This window comes from Talpa europaea (genome assembly GCF_964194135.1).
Source record: "Talpa europaea genome assembly, chromosome: 8".
NCBI lineage: Eukaryota > Metazoa > Chordata > Mammalia > Eulipotyphla > Talpidae > Talpa > Talpa europaea.
In genome coordinates this window covers 111011547-111031172 of record NC_140075.1, presented here as the reverse complement: position 1 = coordinate 111031172, position 19626 = coordinate 111011547, and the positions used below count along the sequence as shown (strand labels likewise).

General features: G+C 56.1%; 1 protein-coding gene across 1 annotated transcript; it reads left to right on the top strand.

Annotated features, from left to right (window-relative positions):
- Nucleotides 1-6964: 6964 nt before the first annotated feature.
- Nucleotides 6965-19199, top strand: VASH1 (vasohibin 1). Its single transcript, XM_084240064.1, has 7 exons — nucleotides 6965-7282; nucleotides 12582-12670; nucleotides 13740-13796; nucleotides 15320-15394; nucleotides 16057-16438; nucleotides 18116-18228; nucleotides 19074-19199. The coding sequence occupies exons 1-7, from the start codon at nucleotides 6980-6982 to the stop codon at nucleotides 19144-19146; spliced, it is 1092 nt and encodes a 363-aa protein (XP_084096190.1). The 5' UTR covers nucleotides 6965-6979; the 3' UTR covers nucleotides 19147-19199.
- The last annotated feature ends 427 nt before the right edge of the window (nucleotides 19200-19626 follow it).

Genomic DNA, 19626 nt, shown 5'->3' with positions numbered 1-19626 from the left:
GCCTCCTGCAATAATAGAGTGTTATTTCATTGCTGGCAGATGCAAAATACAAAGCCCATTGTCCATGGAGCTGGAACACATATGGCGCCCATTTGTCTTGCAGCCTGGCTGGGCACTGTGCCCTGCTAGTGAACCCCAGCCCAGTGATTGCCCCTCACCAAGGGGAAGAGCTGCCAGAGGCACTGACTTTCTGAATTCTTCAAACAGCTGATGGGGCTGGAAGGGCATTCTAGCCACACCTCAACCCTGTGGTGCCAAATACTTGCCACTGCACCCCAAGCTGCTGCTGTGAACTCGTGGTGTGTGGGACATACAGCCCAGAGGGTGTGGGGTGGGCACCCTGGGGAGGCTGTTGAGCACAGCTGAGAAATAGGAAAACTCAACAAGTTCAGGTTCAAATCCTACCTTCCCCACTCAGAAGGTCTCGAAGTTGGGCATGTTGCTTCCCCTCTTCTAGACCCTCATTCTAGAATGAGGATAATAAGAACAGCTTCTTTGAAGGGTGCTGTAGGGATGACATAAGTTGGCCATAAACCTAGTCACTCCCCAAACAAGCGCTAGGTAAGTGTACTTGGGGCAGTAAGTGGTGGTTGATGATGAAATAGGTCCCTGAAGGTCTTCTGGAAGGAGAATAGGGCCAGAGGATGAAAAAGGGCATTAAATGTAGGCTGACCTAAGAGAGGCGAGGGAGGAAGGGCTGGTTACAGAGGGAACTCGCTGAGAAGTGGCCTCCCAGCCTATACCCCAATCCCATGGCAACTTCCCATGGCTGCTGTTGCTTTGCATGCTGACATGAGGAAGTCGCAGGGCCAATGGAAAGACCAAATAGGAACATCTAAGTGGGAGCATTTTGTCAAATGGAAAAATACTAAACAAATGGATTTTTCTTCCTTTTGTCAATTGCCGAAATCCTTGTCATGTTTGCAAAATCCTCAGAGGTGGATTCTTACCTAAAACCTAAAGGCCACGTCTTACCTAAAACCAGTGGCTCCCAACTGGGAGTGAGGGTCACAGCTGGGACACCAGCCACCAGCACCTAGTGGGTAGAGGCCCTGGGTGTTGCTGAACATCCTACCATGTACAGGAGGGCCCCCTAATAAAGAACCATGAGCCCCCAAATATCATTCTGCTTAACACCTCTCTGAGCCTCAGTTTCCTATCTGTGAAATGAAACCTGAACAAGATCTCTGAGGTGCTTCTGGCTAGCACAGTCTATGCCCTTTTGATGGCCGCTGTGGCTTCACTTCACACAGACTGGCTGAGTGCCAGACAGACAAGCCTTGATCCTTTTCAGCTCTGGTCCTTGCTGCTCTCTGAGGCCTGTATCTCCTGTATGGGGTTCTTTGGGGTGGCCTCAGGAGAACAGTAGGGGATGGATTTCTCCCCCACTGTTGGAGTTCTTTGCAATGAACACAATGAGCCTGCCCTCCTCGGCCCCTGAGGCTGAGCCAGGCTGCCCAGGAAGTATCAGGTGGGGACTCAGATTGCAGAGATACATGGCGACACAGACACCCTGCCAGCCCACAGGATCCCGGCCAAGAATAGATAATGCTTATACCAAGCACGCACCGTAATTGCTAGGTGTCTGAAATCCAACTGCTCCAGGTACAACATTACTCTGAGTTGCTGATTCCAAAGCCCTCAATAGAAGGAATCCAGGCAGCACCATTAAGTAAAAGGAGAATTGCTCCAAATCTGCTTGTCTTATCCCTGACTCTCCCTTCCCTCCAGGTCCCCGGCACCCACTGAGCCCAGGCAACAATGTCCAGGTTGCACTAGCGCTGGGGCTTCTACAGACACACAAAGGACAAGGTTCTGTAGGCCAGCTGCCCTGAATCTCAGCTGGGGAGTACCCACAGATAGCAAAGAACCTGGGTGGAAGATGCACAGTCTGGAAAGGGAATCCCAACTGTGCGAGCTACAACCTTTGACCTCTTTGCATTTCACTTTGCTTATCTGAAAACTGGTGTCAGCAAAGTCCACCTTGCTAGAGTGTCCTGGGGATGGAACAAAACTGCATGTGAGGTCCCTGCCCTCCACTGGGCGCTCAGGAAAGGGAGCTCTTTTTATAGGGATTCCACAAACTGGGCTGGCCAGTGCAGTTTCAGGCACAAAACACACCAACAGTCTGAGGAAGAAGTTCTTCTGGCACTTTATTCGAAGTGAACCAGATTCCCTTTGGATGAAGTAAGAGTCGGCTTGTTCTCTAAGAATTTTGCATTCAATTCAGATGGATGCCAAATCCATCATTTTGTGGTAAGAACCCGAACTGCAAGGAGTCAGACTCACACCAATTCAGGTTTTCAGGGCACCTGAAGCAAATCACTCACTGGCCTGGCCAGGCCAGGGTGGATGGTCCTCAAGCCCAGCTTCATGTTGGCGTCTCCTGGGGAGATTTTTTCAAGCCTCATCCTAAACCAATTTTCCCAGAATCTCTGCTGGGTGGGGTCCGGGCATCAGCAACTTTTAAGAACTTCCTGGGTGGTTCTAAAGTGAGATCCACTGAACTAGAAAAATCTCCACAATGCCTCCAGGTGCCCTGGCAGGAGGAATCCTACAAGGCATGATTGAGAGTAGACACTTAGTAGTTTGTGGAATAAACTTGCCTTCTTTTTCACTCTTTCCAATACTCACCACGTCCGAGGTAAAAGAAGAAAAAGAGCTGAATTCCAAGTGAAAATCCTACAACCCAAGTGGTCTAATGGAAATTTTTTCCGATGATGGAAGTGTTCTGTAATCTGTGCTGCTCAGCTGCTACTCGACTGGACAGTGCACACACAGAGCGCCCACCTGGGCACTCTCACCTGGCTAGCTGCACCTGTGCACCTCCATGACCCTCTTTTACTAACAGCACCCTGTTTTCACTCAGGGCTGTCCCCCGGCCCCACCACCTGCAATCTACTGGGGGAAGTCAATGAAGTTGCCCCACGCTCCTCTGTCCAAGCGGTGGGCCCAGGACCCAAGCTAAGTCAACCACATTCCCTGTGCCTGGAATTTGACATTAGTGTCACAAGAATAAAAAATGAGTTGGAACAGATGTCTTACCAATGTCGAAACCTTAAGACACTGTGAATTAGTTCTCAGAACATTAGCCCAGAGTGTGATGATACAAGCGATGTGTGAGTTACCACCATTGTCGTCCCCTTGCCGTCATTGTGAGGGTGCGTGTCCATAGCAGCAGGATGGCACAGGCGCTGGCCCTCCTGGACAAGGCGCTTGAGTTGTCTGGCTTCTCTGTGCGTCATTTTTTCATCTGTAAAGTGAGAATTAAATTCATTTAACTTCTTCCAAAATTTTGGTGAAGAGAGATGATCATAAGAGCTTTCAAGCAAATAAAGTGTCTCTTAGGGTGTGCTCTGGGTTAGGTGTGGAGGGTTTGAGGTACCATCAACCCTAGGATCTAAGTCCAGTTCAGAAGCTGGGTGACACTGGGCAGAGAACTTGCCCTCTCTGGCTTTTAACTAAACTGAGACCAAGTTAGACACATCTCTTTCTCTCTCTCTCGCTCTCTCTCTCTCTTTTACCACTTTCATCATTTTCTAAGCTATTTTCATGCCCCCCAACCTTGCCTGGGACATACCCCCTCCCACTTCTATGAATACATGCCAACATATCTCTAGCCTAGACCATGCTGGCCTTGTTGCCTAATCATTTTTCTTTCCCAGCTCCCCACCTGCTGGGAAATTGCCCTGCTGCTCACTCCCAGATCTCCCTGTACTGAGCTTCTGGCAGAGCACTCTCTTGGAAGCATGCTTACCCACCCCCACCAGTAGGCCAAACACCCTACCCGGGCAAAGGCTGTGGCCCTGTTGCTCAGGACCATCTCCCTGTGCCTAGGACAGGGCCAGGAACATAGAAGATGCTCGTTACCTACTTACTGTTTGAATGAATACACCAAATCCACTTCAGTCATTTCAGGAAACCCACAGAATTAATGACCTAATGCCACATCAACAAATTACCCCAAAACTTGCTGGTTTAAAACAACAATGATCATTTCTCATCTCTCAATTTCCATAGCGGAGAAATTCAGACAGGGCACAGCGAGGCTGGCTATCTTTGCTCCATGTCTAGGATCTTGTTCACCACCTAACTGGTGATTGTGCTAGCTGGGGAGGTCGGAACACTTTAACACGGCTCTCCATGTGACTTGGGCATCCTCCCAACATGGTGGCTGGGTTACAAGGTGGGTGTCCTGAAAGTAAGACACCCAGCCTCAGGTGGGTGTCCTTTCTATGACCTCGGCTTAAGAATTACATATGTCAGTTCCACCACATTCTATTCTTTGGAAACCAGTCACTAAGTCCCGCCTACAATCAAAATGTGTGGGGGGAGCCGAAGTGGGGGGTGTTCTACACAGTCAGCAAGCACAGGAGGCAAAGTGCAGGGTAAAAGCTAAGTGTCTAAAAAAGACTTCAAGTCAAATTCTAGCTCTACCTCTGCTCAACTGTGTGAACTTGGGGAAATGGCGTCATTTCTCCATCTATACAATGAGTAGTTTGCAGTTGTTGGTCCCTGGTGGCTTTTACAAGCTTGGAGTCTTCTTGGCTCAGTAAGCTTGGGAGGGGCCCCACTTAATTAACTTTCTTCATATCCTGTAACCCTACCCATCACTGATCACCCTTGCAGGCAGCCAGAGCTTGCTCCTGGACTTCCAGCAACTAAGAAGTTCAGACACCAGGGATAGTTTTAAGGAACAGATAGACAGGGGAACCACTAAGGACTGTGACTTCTCCAAAGTCTTCTGTCCCTGTCCAGGTGTGCAAATGGCTCCTCAGAGACAGGAAAGTTGAGAAATGAGGCAATCACCTGAAGGATCCCAACCTGTCACCCAGGCCCAGGAATCTGCATTTTATCCCTCTACACTTCCCCCCTCATCAGTCACACTAACTCCTGCTGGGAAAGAGAGGAGTCTACCCGACCCCCATCCTCCCTACGTGTCTCATTTTATGAAAGGTGTTCCCTGCCCCTGCCTTTCTGGCTATTGCTCTGCGGAAGCCTGGAGGGGAGCGTGCTTGGGTCTCTGCAGTCACAGAGCCCCAAATCAGCCGTACTTCACCACCTTCTGGGTCAACTGACCCGCATCAACCCCCCACCCTACCCCCACTCCTGCAGGTCGTGGGTGGCAGCACCCCTCCTCCCTGGGCGCAGGTGCTGAAGGCCTAGAAGGAGACCCAAGCAGGCAGCTAGGGATGAACCCTGAGCACCCCTCTCCCTCGGGTGTAGGTCATGGGGTGGAACAGGGTGACTGAATTTTCACTTTAGCGACAGCGGCCCTAGTTCCAGGCGCCCAGACGGGGCTCCAGGAGGGCCCAGTGCTCACCCAGGGCGCCGCCTTCGCTGATGGGGGGGACCCGAGGCCCAAGAGGGAAGGGCTGGGCTGGACGCCCCGCAGGTAAACAGACGCGGGGCTCCCTCTGGAACCCTGGACCTGGGGCCAAGCTCTGTTTCTACCCCCCAGGGCCCCTGCAAGGCACAACAGCTAGAAAATGCCGACCCGGGCGCCGGGAACCTCCGCGAAGTGGCCCTTGGCTCGTCGGGAGCCTCCCCGCAGCCGCACGCGCTCGGCGCGCCGGAGGGAGGCCGGGAGGGGCGCGCGCTCCAGGCGCCCCGGAGACACCCCGGGGCGGGGCGCGCGGCCGCGGCGCGGGGCCCGGCGGGGCCGCGCTGGCCCTTTAAGGGGGGGGCGGGGCGCATGCGCGGCGCGGCCGGAGCGAGCGGGGGGCGCAGCCGGGCGGGGGCTCCGCGGGAGGCGGCCGGGCCCGGGGGCCGCGGGGCGGCGGCGGCCGGAGCTTCGCGGAGCGGCGCGAGCGCGATCGGCGCGGTCTGGGGACGGGCGCAGCCGCGCGCGGGCTCCGTCCTCGCCCGCAGCCTCCCCGCGCCCGGCGCCCCCGCCCAGCGCCGCCTGCACCCCGGGGCGCGGAGCCGGCTGGACACCCGCCGAGCATCTCCGCCCGCCCGGCCGCGCCGCCGCCCATGCTGCAGCCGGCCCGGAGCGGCGACCCCGCGGCCGCAGCCCGCCACCCGCTGACCTCGGCCGGGCCCCCGCGAGCCCTCGGAGCCGGGCCGGCCGCGCGCGGGGCCCGGGGGCGGCGTCCGCGCCCTGCGATGGCCCGGCCGGCGCTGCGCCGCGCGGGGTGCGCCTGGTCCGCGCGCTGAGACCCGCGGGGCCGGGGCTCGCCCCGCCGCGCCCTGCCCCCCACGGGGGGCTCCGCGGCAGCTCTCCGGGGACAGGGGCCCGAGACAAAGCCCACTTTGTGCGGGAGCCGGCTGCGGCCGTGGGATGTGCGCGTCGGCGCGCGCCCTCCCCGCGCCCCGCCAGCTGGGAATCTTGGCTCCCGGACTCGTCGCGCTGGAGAAATCGCTGCCCCTCTGCGCCCTCGGTTCTGGGGGGGGCCCTGCTTGGAGCTGACGCGGCCTGGAGTCACCCCAGTGTCCACCCCCACCCCTTCCTGATCGCGCGCAGGTGTGAGCGTGAGAGTATTTTGTAGAGGAATTTGTTTGGGTTTTTGTTTTCCAAAACTGGGGGCTCTGGGGCGCCCAGTCGGCGTGGGTACTCGTGCCTTGACCCCTTCTGCGCCCTGGGGCCTGAGCCGTCTGGCCTCAGTTTCCCTCGACTTGGCTCCTCTGCCAGCCCAGACTGCTGCCCAGCATTGTTCTCGCGTCAAGCCGGGGTGCTTTGTGAAGGCTGCCAAGTTGGGGTGTGTTCTTTTTCAAACTGAACTAGGCCTCTAAGGCTGACCCTGGACCACCCGCCCCTCCTGTCCCCCACTTCTCGGTGATGCACTGATTTCCCCCCCCCCCCCATCGTGTAGTATTTTATTGTGCAGGAGCCACGCCCTGGTTTCTTAAAGGCGCCTGGCACTCGGTCTGGCCATGTGTTACCTCTGCAGCTGGTGTGGAGGAGGCCTTCTGTGAGCTACCTATTTTTTCCCCCTGCCTCCTAACACATCCTCCTACCCCCACCAAGGATTTGGGGATGCCAGGAGGGAAGAAAGTGGCCGGGGGTGGCGGCAGCAGTGCTGCCCCTATTGCAGCTGCCGCCCCCTCGGGGGTCAGGCGCCTGGAGACCAGTGAAGGGGCATCGGCACAGAGAGATGATGAGCCAGAGGAGGAAGGCGAAGAGGACCTGCGAGATGGAGGCGTCCCCTTCTTTGTCAATCGGGGTGGGCTGCCTGTGGATGAGGCCACCTGGGAAAGGATGTGGAAGCACGTGGCCAAGATCCATCCCCAAGGAGAGAAGGTGGCCCAGCGCATCCGCGGGGCCACGGACCTGCCCAAGGTGAGGGGGTTGGGGTGGGGTTGGGGGAGGAAGGGGTAGCGGCTTGTTTAGGATTTTAATGCCTTGGGAGAGTAAAGCCACACTTTGTCTGGTGGAGTAGGGGCCACTGGAACGAAGGTTTCCTCTCATACAGACACTTTGTGCCTGTCCAAAAGAACTTTTTCTTAGCTGCCTTTGGGCTTGTTCTGAGAGGCCCACATGCTGTCTGCAGGAAGCCCTCCGCCAGCTCTCTTGACATGTCCATGCGTTGGAGGCAGGGCAGCAGATTGAGTACCAAGGGCAGCAATGTGTCTTGACCTCTTATATGCTAAGCCAGGGAAGTGTGGGCAGAGAGATGCTGCATAACTACGGGTACCGGACCTCAGATATTGAGAACACGTTGCCATGCCTTAGTTATCCCACGGAGTTCTCCGGTAGCCTTGTCAGGTCAGTGCGGTGTAGGGGCCCATTTTAAAGATGAGAAAATAGAAAACTCAAGTAGGAGTCCAGGTCCCACGCCAGTTAGTCACGGAGCTGGGACCTGCTGCCCGGTCTTCATGATTCAGGTCCCCTGCTGGACATGGATTCGGGGCAGAAGAAGAGGGTCCATGGAGAGGGGGTGAGGTGAAATCACTTTTCTGTGCAGGACTGGGACCCTCCGGGGCCACTTGTGTCACTGGGAAGGCTGAGACTGGGTCTCATTCAGCTTTGTCTTTCCAAAGGCCTCCTGTGTGCCTGGCACAAAACAGGCACTTGTTATGTTTGCGGAGCGACAGGGTGCTTGAGACTCTCTGTGCTGTGCGTGCTACACGGAGAGACGTGTCTGTTGGTTTTTTCTTAAGCATTTTGGCTAACGCCAAGGAATCACTCTCCCAAACGCAGAGACTGAAATCCCCCAAGAAAAGCCCTGTGGACAGAGCTCAGAGGAAGGGGCCAGGGAGAGCAGCAGTTGTTGGGGATTAGATTTGGAGACAAATGACTGGTTTTGTGTTTTTTACCAAGTTACTGGTGGAGCCATCAGAAAGTGTCTTCTGGGACAAGGAGATTCTGAGGTTGAAAGCTGAGCAGCTGCTTAGTATTTCCAGGGCAAATAAAATGTGGATTTGATTCGGACTGGCTACGTAATTGCCCTCGCTGCTAATTTAGAATTTATTTAGTTCACCCCCTATGTTGGACTTCGGTTCAATATTTTATTCTTACAACTAACACTGAGGTAAACACTCTAAAACACAAAATTGCGGGCCTGGTTCTGATTAATTCTTTGGAATATATTCCTAGAAGAGAAAATATTGCATCAAAGGGTGTGGACTTCGGTTTGGACTGCCTGTCTATCTGGATGACCTTAAGCAGGCCTCTTCCATCTGTTTGAGCCCCAGTTATCTCACCTGTAAAATAGGCGTGATTGTGGTGAAGATGAAGGGGCTGTGTGTTAAAGCATTTGACAAACAGTAAAGCCTCAGACCAGTACTGGCGATTGCACGTTCATTACCTTTTTTTAAGGTCGTCGTCAGCACGGAGAGGTTTGGTTTCACTCAGAGCATTTGGACCAGGGAAGCCAGAACACAGCTCCTTCCCATGAGCGAGTTGGCATTTAGCAGATGGCTCTTCTGCCATCTTGCTTCTGTCCAAATCCGGCTACAGGAGAGTGTGAATGGCTCCCTGCAAAACTGTCGCCACTCTTGGAAACTAGGAAAAAAAAAAAAAAAAAAAAGCCAGTGAGCTCATTAGGGACTAGTCTATAATGTCATCTTGTCATCTTCATTCTTCACAGATAGGAAAGACTCTGGTGAAGGAGTGAAACTCTTGTTGGGGGTATGGCAGGAGGATGGCAGTGTGGAGGAACTTTGTGAGAGGATTGGAAAATTCAACATCTCCTGCCACCACAGGAAAAGTGTCGCAAATAGACAAACCACCCAAGTCTCTGTGGGGTTCCTCTTTCACCTTGACATGGGTTAGAAAGGAGCCCATGAGTATGAGACGACTAGCCTAATCTGGGAGGCTGGGCTGGGCCCCAGAGAGCCAGCAGCAGAGCAGAGGGGCCACTGAGCTGACCCCTCCCTGAGCAGCTGCGCCCTTGCAGCTGTACACCGAGATGCTCTGCAGGGAGAGAGGTTTTGTTGGGGTGGCACCATATTTTCAAAGACCACTTGAGCCAAAATTTAAAACTGGGAGATTTCACATAAAGATCCAGATTTTTGGCATCTTTTCAGAAAATGAGAAGCTGCTGGAACAGAGAATCTGATCCCTCGTGGCAGCTGGCACTGAAGCCCAGCAGTAGCTCCTCCTCCACCAGCCTGCACAGTCTGCACCCCCAGCCCGCCTGCCCCACTGATGTTCCCTGCCCAGCCCTGCAGGTGGTTGAGCCTGGGGGCTCTCCAGCACAGTGTGATAAAGAGCTCTGTGGTGAATGGAATCCAGCACGTGCAAAGCCTGACTCTCCCTTCACTACTTTGTGAAGAAAATAATGCAATCGCCTTGTGCCTCAGTTTCCTCAGCTGTAAAATGGAGATAATACCAATACCCACTTCAGAGGGGTGTTGGGAGGAATTAATGAAGTAATTGTGGAATTAATGAAGTAATAGAAGCAAGGAGTGGGGGTGCAGCAGCCTACCCCATAGGCACTTGGGGGAAACATCATTTAAAAAGTTGATGCCAGTATGGTACAGGGCAGCAGTTTCTAAAAGGATCCCAGATCCAGGATGTTTCAAGCTGCCGCCACTTTTAAAAACCCGGTGCCCACTCACCCCACCCCTGCTGCCCAAGGTCTGTCTGTGGCTCAGTACACTGAGTTCCTGCAGAGTTTGAATTTGGACATTTCCAAAAAGACAGTATTGCCAGCGTGAGCTGTCTTTGGTGCACACTGGAGTGACCGTGACAGCAGCAAGAACTGAGCCTTTGCTGTGGGCCTTGAGCCTCTTTTACAGTCTGAGGTTGGTGCCCACTTTACAGATGAGGCATGGGAGGCACAACGAAGTCCAGGGGCTTGATGCCTCACGGTGAATAGCAGGCCTGGGATGTCACAGCGATGGCCTGGCTATGTATGCTAGCTGTCCTGCTTCTCACCCACAAGCTGTGCCGCCTCCACGACTCCCCACTGAGCACATCCTCATAGGACTCAGGACTTCGGGGGGCTTCCTGGAGCAAGGAGCGCCCTTGGCCTTGGTAGAGAGGAGGAGTTGTCCCTGCAGAGATCTGGGCAGCTCATAATGTTTACCCCCCAGTGTACTCGATTCAACCCCACCCCTCAACAGTGAGGAAGCATTTCCTGCCTCCTGGTTTGGAGGTGGGGGTTGGAGCCAACCCAGGCTCCCCATCCTAAAGTAGGGCTCATCATTCCATGCACAGAATCTTGTTTGTTTTGAGCAGTTAAGTGTGCTTGTGAGTAGTCAAGAGAAAGGGATCCTGCTGTCTGCCAGGGTCCACGTGGGGGAACATGAATCACAGAACTGCTTCCACTAAGCTGCTCTGGTGGGGGCCCTGCTGTGAACCCCAGGTCTTTTATGGCTTTTGGGGAACCATTTCCTTCTCCCAGAGCAGCCGTTCTTGGGTCCTCTGGGTGGTGGTGCCTATGTCCTTGTCGCCACCGCCCTGCCCTGAGTTTAGACCGACTCTCAGACAGCAGCTGTCTCCTTGTTGGGGATGTCTCAAGGGAGGGTGTCCTTGCAGTCGCCACCCAATGCTCCTCGAACCACTGGGTGTCCTCACTTGAGAAATGGGGGTGAGCAGCCTGCCTCTCTGGGATTTTCCGCCTGAGGAGGCCAGCTCCATCTGATTATAATTTTGAAGTGATTCCTCTTTCCTATCCCACCCGCACTCTCCTTGACAGGGGCAGGCAAGACAATGCCCTTGGAGAGTTCTGGAGCCCATCTGAATCAGGGTGGTCAGGCAGGGGGAGGGAGAGCCCCCAGACTGGGACTTCTGTCTCCCCGGTAACTGTAAATGGTGGCACTGGGATTTTTTTCAGAGAGGGGATGTGAAAGGGGAAATAACTTCCTCTAAACAGATGTGTCAGCTGCTTGGGACTGTCCAGACAGGAAGGAGGGGAAAGCTGGGGGGAGCCAGGGGAGGCAGAGGAGGAGATGGTGGGGTGAGGTTAGGGGGGTCATTCAGTGCTCTGGTACACACACCAGGCTTCCCTCCTGCTTTCCGGCACGTAGGAACCAGTGGGTGTCTGTCAAGAGGCTGTCCTGTGCCCACCGCTGCCCACCATCAGGGGCACCTCAGACAGGAGCCCGTGAGCTCTGGGATCATGTCCCTCTGTCAGAGCCCCGGCCACGCAGCCGCTGTGTTTAAAGGCTGGTCTGTAGCTTTCCACCCAGGGAGTGCCTCCTGCCCGGGTTCTCCTGCGTCACCCCTCCCTCCACTCGCACCCTGACCCTGCGGGCTTCTAGACTGCGGTGGGGCAGGGGATGGGTCTGTGCGAGGAGCCTGAGGCTGCCTCACAGCCCCTGTGCTGGCGGCCAAGGGAGAGCCCAGGTGGGCAGGCTTGTCCCTGGAATTGAGTTTCTTCTACCAAAGATGTCTGTCTGTGACCCCAGAGATCCTACTGGGTGCCCCTCTTGGCCTCCTCAGCCTCACTAATTATAGCCAAATTACCAGGACTTGGGCTCCCTAGTGTGGGCTGCCTGGTTGCTGGGGGCAGCCGCAGCCATCTTCATTTCCTTGCCTGACTCCCTCCCCTTTCTGGCCCCTTTCTGGGCTGCCTGTCAGGGTCATGTGTGCTGCTTTCAAGTGTGGCGCTGGTGGGAAAGGGAGGGGACTCGTGTGCCTTCCTGAACCCCTCCAGACTGACTAGGCCGAGGCGAGTAGAGCCACAGCAAGACCTGTCCCCTAAAAAGCCCCCCTGGCCTGCTGCCACCAACTTATTCCTCGACAGCTCAGGTGAGAGTGGAAGGTTTGTCAGGGTGCCATGATACTGGGGTGCATGACCCCCTCCTCATGGGAAGGCCTCCCCAGTTTTGATCCAGTACTTGAACCAGGGCAAACCACAAGCCCGAATGAACTTAGCCCCAGTATTGACATTCTTGTTAAGACTTAAGTTAACAAACATTTAATATTCAAAACAGTCAGTGCATCAACCTGTGTTAATATTATTAAAGCACCAATTGCAACATCAACTTCAGTGCCAATTAGGAACATCAAGTGCCCGGAGGGAGGGGAATACGGTGGTGGGAGCCTCTGGAAGGAGGCTCAGAGGAAGAGGGAAGAGGGGAGCTCTCTGAGGAGTGTGGCTTCTCCAGGGGCTAATCCTGGCATCAGGCGGGCTGCATGCTGCAGGGAGAGCCTCTCAGAGTGACCAGAGCTCTTTGTCCATCCCCAGATCCCCATACCGAGTGTGCCTACGTTCCAACCCTCGACGCCTGTCCCCGAGCGCCTGGAAGCCGTGCAGCGCTACATCAGGGAGCTGCAGTATCCTCCCGCCCAGGGCTGCCCACCGGGTCTGTGACGCTCTGGTCCAAAGCCCACGTGGGCCTTGTTTCCAGCCAGGGCTGGAGAGGTGGGCAGAGCCGCCACCCCACCACTCTGGGACCATAGGCGCGCGCGTGTGCGTGCCTCTCGAGTCCCGCAGACACAGCCCGATGCTTGGGCATCGGAGGGATTTTGTGCAGGGGATACCACACGCACTCCTGTGCCGTGGCCACCCACTCAGGGTGGCCCCTGAGCCACCCTCTGTGGGAAGGCCGAGTCTAAGCCACCTCTATTGCCCATCCATCCCCAGCAGAGGGAGCGTGGGGATGCTCCCTTGGGGGCATCCAAAGCTGGTTTGAAAGTGGTGGATGCTGGAGGAGATAACTTCTACATCTTGGAATGTTCCAGTTCTTTGCCTCTGTCTCCCCTGGCAGGAGGCAGTTGCCCAGTATAGACAGCTGGACTCCCCTGAGCTGCACTTTGCCCAGTGTCCTGCTCTGGGCCCCTGAGTCCCCTGTCCCCAAGCTGTGTGTCCTGGGTTCTCTCCCTCAGCCCTGTGGCTGCCCATGAGGCAGAGATGGAAGGCTCAGGCCTGGGCCCCGAGCAGGAGAAGAGCCAGGCTGAAAACCATGTCCAGGCCCTCCTTTGCCAGTGGAAAGGGGCGGCTGGTCACGGGCAGCACCCAGCTGTTCAGCACGCTGGACTCCCACCCCATTTCACGTTGCTCAGCTGGTTGGAAAGTGAAGGTTACAGAGAACTGTCCCCAGATCAGCCTCTTCCCCAGCTCTGGCTGGCCAAGGCTCCCTTCCTAGGAGGGGCGGACAAGGCAGCACAGGTAGAAACTGAGGGGCCAGGTGTGCAGGAGAAGCTCAGGTGCTGTGCCTCCTCCCCTGCTGGACAGCTCTCTTGGGTCTGGAGCAGCTTCCAGGGTGCCTTGTGGGAAATGCATTGTGGGGTCTTCCCCCAGCCTGCACCCCAGGAGTGCTGGACCCCCGGGGTCGGGGGGATGGGGGCACAGGGACACACCTTTTGCAAACCAAACCAGGAAGACCTTAACTGCCGCTCACAGGTACAATCACACAGGGACACAGTTCTTTGAAATTAAGAAGAGCAGACCTCTGACAGGGTAAGTATGGGGTGCGCCCTGTCCCTCTGCACTAAGTCTAACTGTTCGCCCTACCGTAGGAGTCTTTGCGTGGAAGCTTATAAGGCAGACAGGGTCTCCCCAGGGAAGCCCACCAGCAAGGGCACTAAGGATGTCAGAGGACACTGTGAGTTCGATCAACAACCAGGTCCCCTGATGGAAAAGAACCCCTGTCCCTATGCTGAGCTAGGAGGGTGACAGGCAGCCCCCCAGCTTGCCTTGGTGCTGGTGTTGGGTGGTGCCAGGTAGATGGTCTGTGTATGTGCCTCCAGTCTTTTTTCTTTTTTAATGATAGTTGGGCCCAGCAGGTGAGAGTCTGCCCCCTTTTCTCTGTTCCCTGCAACTGCCTGTGTACCCCCACTGCAAGGAACCTGTGCATCACTCCATTTGCTTACTGCACTCGCTTCTGGTCATGTAGCACAAGACCAGTGTCTGAGCACCGGGGATGCCACTAGAGAGGTCGCTGAATCTCTTCCCATTCCACCACCCAAGGGTTTGGTGAACCTGAAAGATGCCCTGAGAGTAGGGGAGAGTGAACCCTAAATGCCATGGCTGGGTCTAGAGGCTCAGCATAAAACCACCTATAGTCTTAAAACCCCGTATTTTACACATCACTGAATTGTACATCCTGCCCCGCATGTAATCTGTGTTTACGCTCCTCTGAAAAATGTTGTAATGGTTTATTGGCTAAAAAGCTCCTCCCCCTGGAGGAATCCAAGGTCTCTAACCCCAAAGCTTTGCTCTTGTCCTGTGGCTGCTGTGTGCTGGGATCTAGCTTCCACTGGGATGGAAGAGTCTGGTGCCCTCCTGGGCGAGGCCATTGGCCAGGCTATAAGCTCAAGCAGAGTCAGTGTTAAGTGAGGAGGGAGGAGCCTGGCTTCAAGGACAGACTGTCTTAAAGTGGCCTGAATTCCAAGTTCAGGAACAGGCCAAGGAGTCTATGGGCAGTGACTAACTGCCTGAGATCCCATGTCTGAGGCCCTGGGCGGCTGGCCAGCTGTGGGGGAGCATTTGCAATCAATTAAAAGCTCTTTGGAGAAGCCACAGTTGGGTCAGGGGTGTCCACTGTGCTCTGGAAGGGATGAGAGATCAATGTCGAGGTCCCAGCATCCTTGGCACGCTTCCTCTGGTGGCACCAGCATGGCGGGAGGCGCCAGCCCAGTGGTTGTCAAAGACCTGCCCGTGTCTCTGGTTCCTGCCCCCTCCCCCAGAGGTCTTTGGAGTAGAGCCTGGGGGGAGGAAGTGGAAGAAGGGAAGAGGAAGGGGCCTCCTTCCTTAAGTACCTGCTTCTTCTCCCACCTCCTTAAACTCTCACTGGGGTGTCCCACCCACCACCCCCCATCTCCCCCCACCCACCACCCATCCCCCACCCCCCACAGGCCCTGGTCCTGCACTGAAGCAGCTTGGAAGGGGGTGGGGAGCCTCTGTCCTAGCCTTTCTAGTCTACCCTCCCCCACGCCCCTGCTGGAGTCTCTTTCCTCACTGCTCTGCCTCCCCTCCCCCAGGCTGATGGACCTGGCCAAGGAAATGACCAAAGAGGCTCTGCCCATCAAATGCCTGGAAGCCGTGATCCTGGGGATGTATCCTTCCTGGCCTCGGGTGCAGCAGAGGAGGCCCTCTGGGCCCAGCTTCCTCCTCTGGAAGGGGAGGATTGAATAAGCTCCAGGGCCCTCCCAGCTTCCTCTCCTAGATTCATGAATTTGGCCCCAAAGTGAAGGCACTTGGGGGGCTCAGTCCTACCCCCCAACTCAGTTGCTAGCTTCCTGGGCTTACTGCGCAGCTCTTTGAGTCTCGAGGACACTGTGACCCTGTTCTCTGAACCCTAAATCAGGACACATTGTCTCACAAAGGCTGTTGTGCCACTTCCAGAACCAGAGTCTGGGAGAAGCAGGTTGAATGCCCGAATGTCAGCATTTCCAGGACATGCTGATTTGTGGGGAGATGAGGGATGGGATGAGACAGAACTCAGAACTGCCTTTAAAAAAAAAAAGTAAACCGTTTCTCTCAGTCACCTCCACCCAAAAGGCAGAGCTGAGGCCCAGGGTACTGCGGAGCCACCAGGGTAGCCAGGCCACATGGACTGGCCCAGTCAGAGTGGGAGGTAAAGCAGGTGTCTGTGGCCGCTGAGGGCTGTATCTCCCAGGTGGGCGACTCTCTGCCCCATTGGAGGGGTCGCCCTGTCCTCCTCTGGCTGGCCCCGAGCCTTCTCCTGGCGTTTCCTTAGCTGGAGTGGCATGGCCAGTTACCTCACCAACAGCATGCCCACCCTGGAACGCTTCCCCATCAGCTTCAAGACCCACTTCTCAGGGAACTACTTCCGCCACATTGTGCTGGGGGTGAACTTTGGGGGCCGCTACGGGGCCTTGGGCATGAGCCGGCGCGAGGACCTGATGTACAAGCCGCCCGCCTTCCGCACGCTCAGCGAGCTGGTGCTGGACTACGAGGCCGCCTACAGCCGCTGCTGGCACGTGCTGAAGAAGGTGAAGCTGGGCCAGTGCGTGTCCCACGACCCGCACAGCGTGGAGCAGATCGAGTGGAAGCACTCCGTGCTGGACGTGGACAGGCTGGGCCGCGAGGACTTCCGCAAGGAGCTGGAGCGACATGCCCGGGACATGCGGCTCAAGGTCAGTCTGGGCACGGGCCCTGGCCGCAGGGGTCCACACACGGCCCGCGGTGGGCCACGTGTGGACATGAAAGAACTGCCTCTTCCTAGAGGGTCATGTTTCAAGAATGACCCACCCCTCCCTCCTCGGCACCCCAGCCCAGCAGAGGAGGCGCGGGGATCAAGGGAGGTCCTTGTGGGGCCTGGGCTTTGCTTGTGGTCACTGTTACTGAGACAGCGACCTCAGGTGGGCAGACCAAGGCCCCAGAAGAAGGAAGGTCTCTGGGTTTGGGTTGTGGGCAGGCCTTGGAGCAGGGCTGGGGTGCAGCACTGGCAGTGGAGGGGTCTTGTCGGTAAAGACGCACCAGTGGGAAATCAGCCTGTCTGAGGCAAGGGTGGAGTGGGGTGGCAACAGGGGCCTTCACTTCTGTGTATCCTGACTCTTGACTTCCCAATGCCCCCCCTTACAGTAAAGGGCCATGAATCTTAGGGGAGGGCCAGGGCCATTAGACCCAGAGCAGGGGCTGAGTCACTGAGTTTGCCCCTGAACCTTACAGTGGGCAGAATCTTAGCCTCTCCCGGGGACCTCCTGGGGGAGAATGAGTCTCCCCTCTGGGTAAGGCAGGGTGCTCAGCTCCCCCCCCCCCCCCCCCCAGTGTTCAGCCATGGCTGCACTGTGAATCCACCCCTCCAGCAGCCTGGAGCTTGGCACTTTCATGCCTGCTGTTGCTCCCCACAGCCTGGTAGAGGCTCTGCTCTCCAGGTAGGAAGCCCTGAAGGCGCACACAGTGCGGGGAGCCCAGACTTGCTCAGAGGCAGTGAGATGGTACAGGAGCTCAGTCTGGCATGTCACAGGTGCCAGGAGAACCCAGCGGGGCATGTAAGAACTCGGCTGCCCTGCCCCACTAGCCCCTTGGCCAAGACCTTATGGGGTGACAGCCCCTTCCTGGGAGCAGAAGCAGAGTACAGCTGACCTTGCTGCTCTCGGGGCTGCCTCCCCCAGCTCCCATGCTGGTCCACCTCTGCGAGGGCAGCCCACAGGGTGGCCCATTGCCCCGGCTCCTGCTGTTGGAGTCTCATCCTGTCTTCAAGGGAACATGTTGGATCTTGAGTTGGAGCTAGTGGTTACCTAGTCTTTAGCACTGTGATTCCCAGTCTGTGCACTGCTGAGGATGCCCCGTGTTATTTGCTGCTCTCCAGCACCCCAGTGTTGCCCATGTTTTGAAAATTCAGGTCAAGCTGACCACGCCTTATAAAAGATGATTCAATTGCTTTTCCCATATTTTCTTAATCAGAGATAGAACTACCTGTCTGAGCTTCTGACTGGCTCAAGGTAACCAGAATCACCCATCACCTGCTGGCATCCCGGCCTGAGCTCAGACACGGCTGCTTCCCCAGGTGGCGCTTGGCGTTAGAGTAAAAGACCCTTTTCTTGAGAGCACCCTACAGTATCACAAAAACTCTGGCTTCTCCCATGTCCACAGTATTTCAGGGGCTGCAGAAAACTGGGCACTTCTGCTGAGGAATCCCTACCCTGGCAGTTTTAGTGCCCGGAAGGCAGGTTTAGAAACAGGGCATAACTTTGCTTGAGGCTTCCTGGACCCTGCCCTGGGCAGCCTCACTGCCTGTGGTGCCTTCAGGGCACGGTGGGCTCTGGGGCAGCCCGGGAGTGAGTCTTCATTTCTTTCTTACCAACAAGATTGGCAAAGGGACCGGCCCGCCTTCCCCCACCAAGGACCGGAAGAAGGACGTTTCCTCCCCACAGAGGGGCCAGTCGAGCCCCCACCGCAGGAACAGCCGCAGCGAAAGGCGGTGAGGGATAGGGTCACGCATGGGGGACCAGAAGGTTTTTTCCTTTGCCCTCATTTTCCAGATCCTGCTTATTCTTCACCCTGTTCTCACACCCACCCTTCTCCTCTCTTCTGCCCCCACCCCCACAACCCGCCCTGGAGGTGACTTGGGGGGTGGGTTTGTGTGCTGACAGGACTGGCCTGGGTTGCCCGTGCGGGGTCCTGGTGGCCAGCAAGGGGGCCTATGCACAGGTCTGAGTACAGTGGCAGGACGGGCCCTGTGACTGTGGGGGGCAGAGAGGGGAGCCCTGGAGACAGCAGGTTCTCTAGAATGTCCTTGGTTGGAACATGCCCATCAGAAGGCAGCTGCTGTGAACCTAACTTTTGCCCCCGTGAGTCTGTGGTTTTTGCTCTATCTAAATGGCAGAAACTCCCCATTAAAACACCAGGCCGCCTCCTCCTCCTCTGATTTGTCACCTACCTGTCAGTTTGGCTCTGTCTTAATATCCTGTCGTTCAGGAAGCCGCCTCTCTGATGGGAGTAAGGGCTCGAAGATATCCAGCATCATTCACTCAGACCCAGGTGGCTTGTGTAGGCAAGAGATTCCTCTGGAAGAGACTCACAGGTTAACCTATTACCTTTGACCAAGTTAGCAGACCCACAATCAAGAGCAAGTCTGTAAGAGACACGCTCAGGGGAAGACCGGCTGGTTGGGGTTTTCAGAAACTTCCCTACTGTTCTACTCTACTGAATACTCTGCCTTTGCATGTGGGGCACCTTAGAGAATGGGGCAGGGTCCCCAGGGATAGCAAGAGCCACTCCCTGGCCACTCACCCTTCTCTCTCCTCTGCTCTCTCCTCCTTCCAGGCCTTCGGGTGAGAAGAAACCTGCAGACCCCAAAGCCATGCCAGACCTCAATGGATACCAGATCCGGGTGTGAGGCGGGACAGCTCCCCAGGCCTGCCACTTCTGGGGGCCGTGATCCACTGCCAGAATCAGACGTGCCCCCTTGGGGGGAGGAAGGGGCTGGTGATGGGGCAGGGTGAGGGGTAAAGGGAAGAGTGTGTCCCAGCTCAGCCACCCAAGCTGCTGCCCCTCCCACCGAGCCACACCCCTCACTTTGGGCGGAAAGGCAGTATTTTATTTGAAGTTCTAAAACTCAACAACTGAAGTTTAAGTTATTTGGGAAGAAATGAAAACTAATGGCTCTCCCAATGGCTGAAAGGCCAGTGCAGAGGAGACCCAAGTGCCACAGGGCTGGTATAGAGGGGTTGCTGGTTCTGCTGGTGCCCCTGGCATCTCTGGGATTTGGGCCTACCCTGTGGGAAACCTCCTGATCCCCTCAGGCCTGTGGCAGGCCTGGAGCTGGAGTAGGGAGGGATGGAGGCTTCTGTTCTGCCTGCCTTGGCAGAATCTTGAC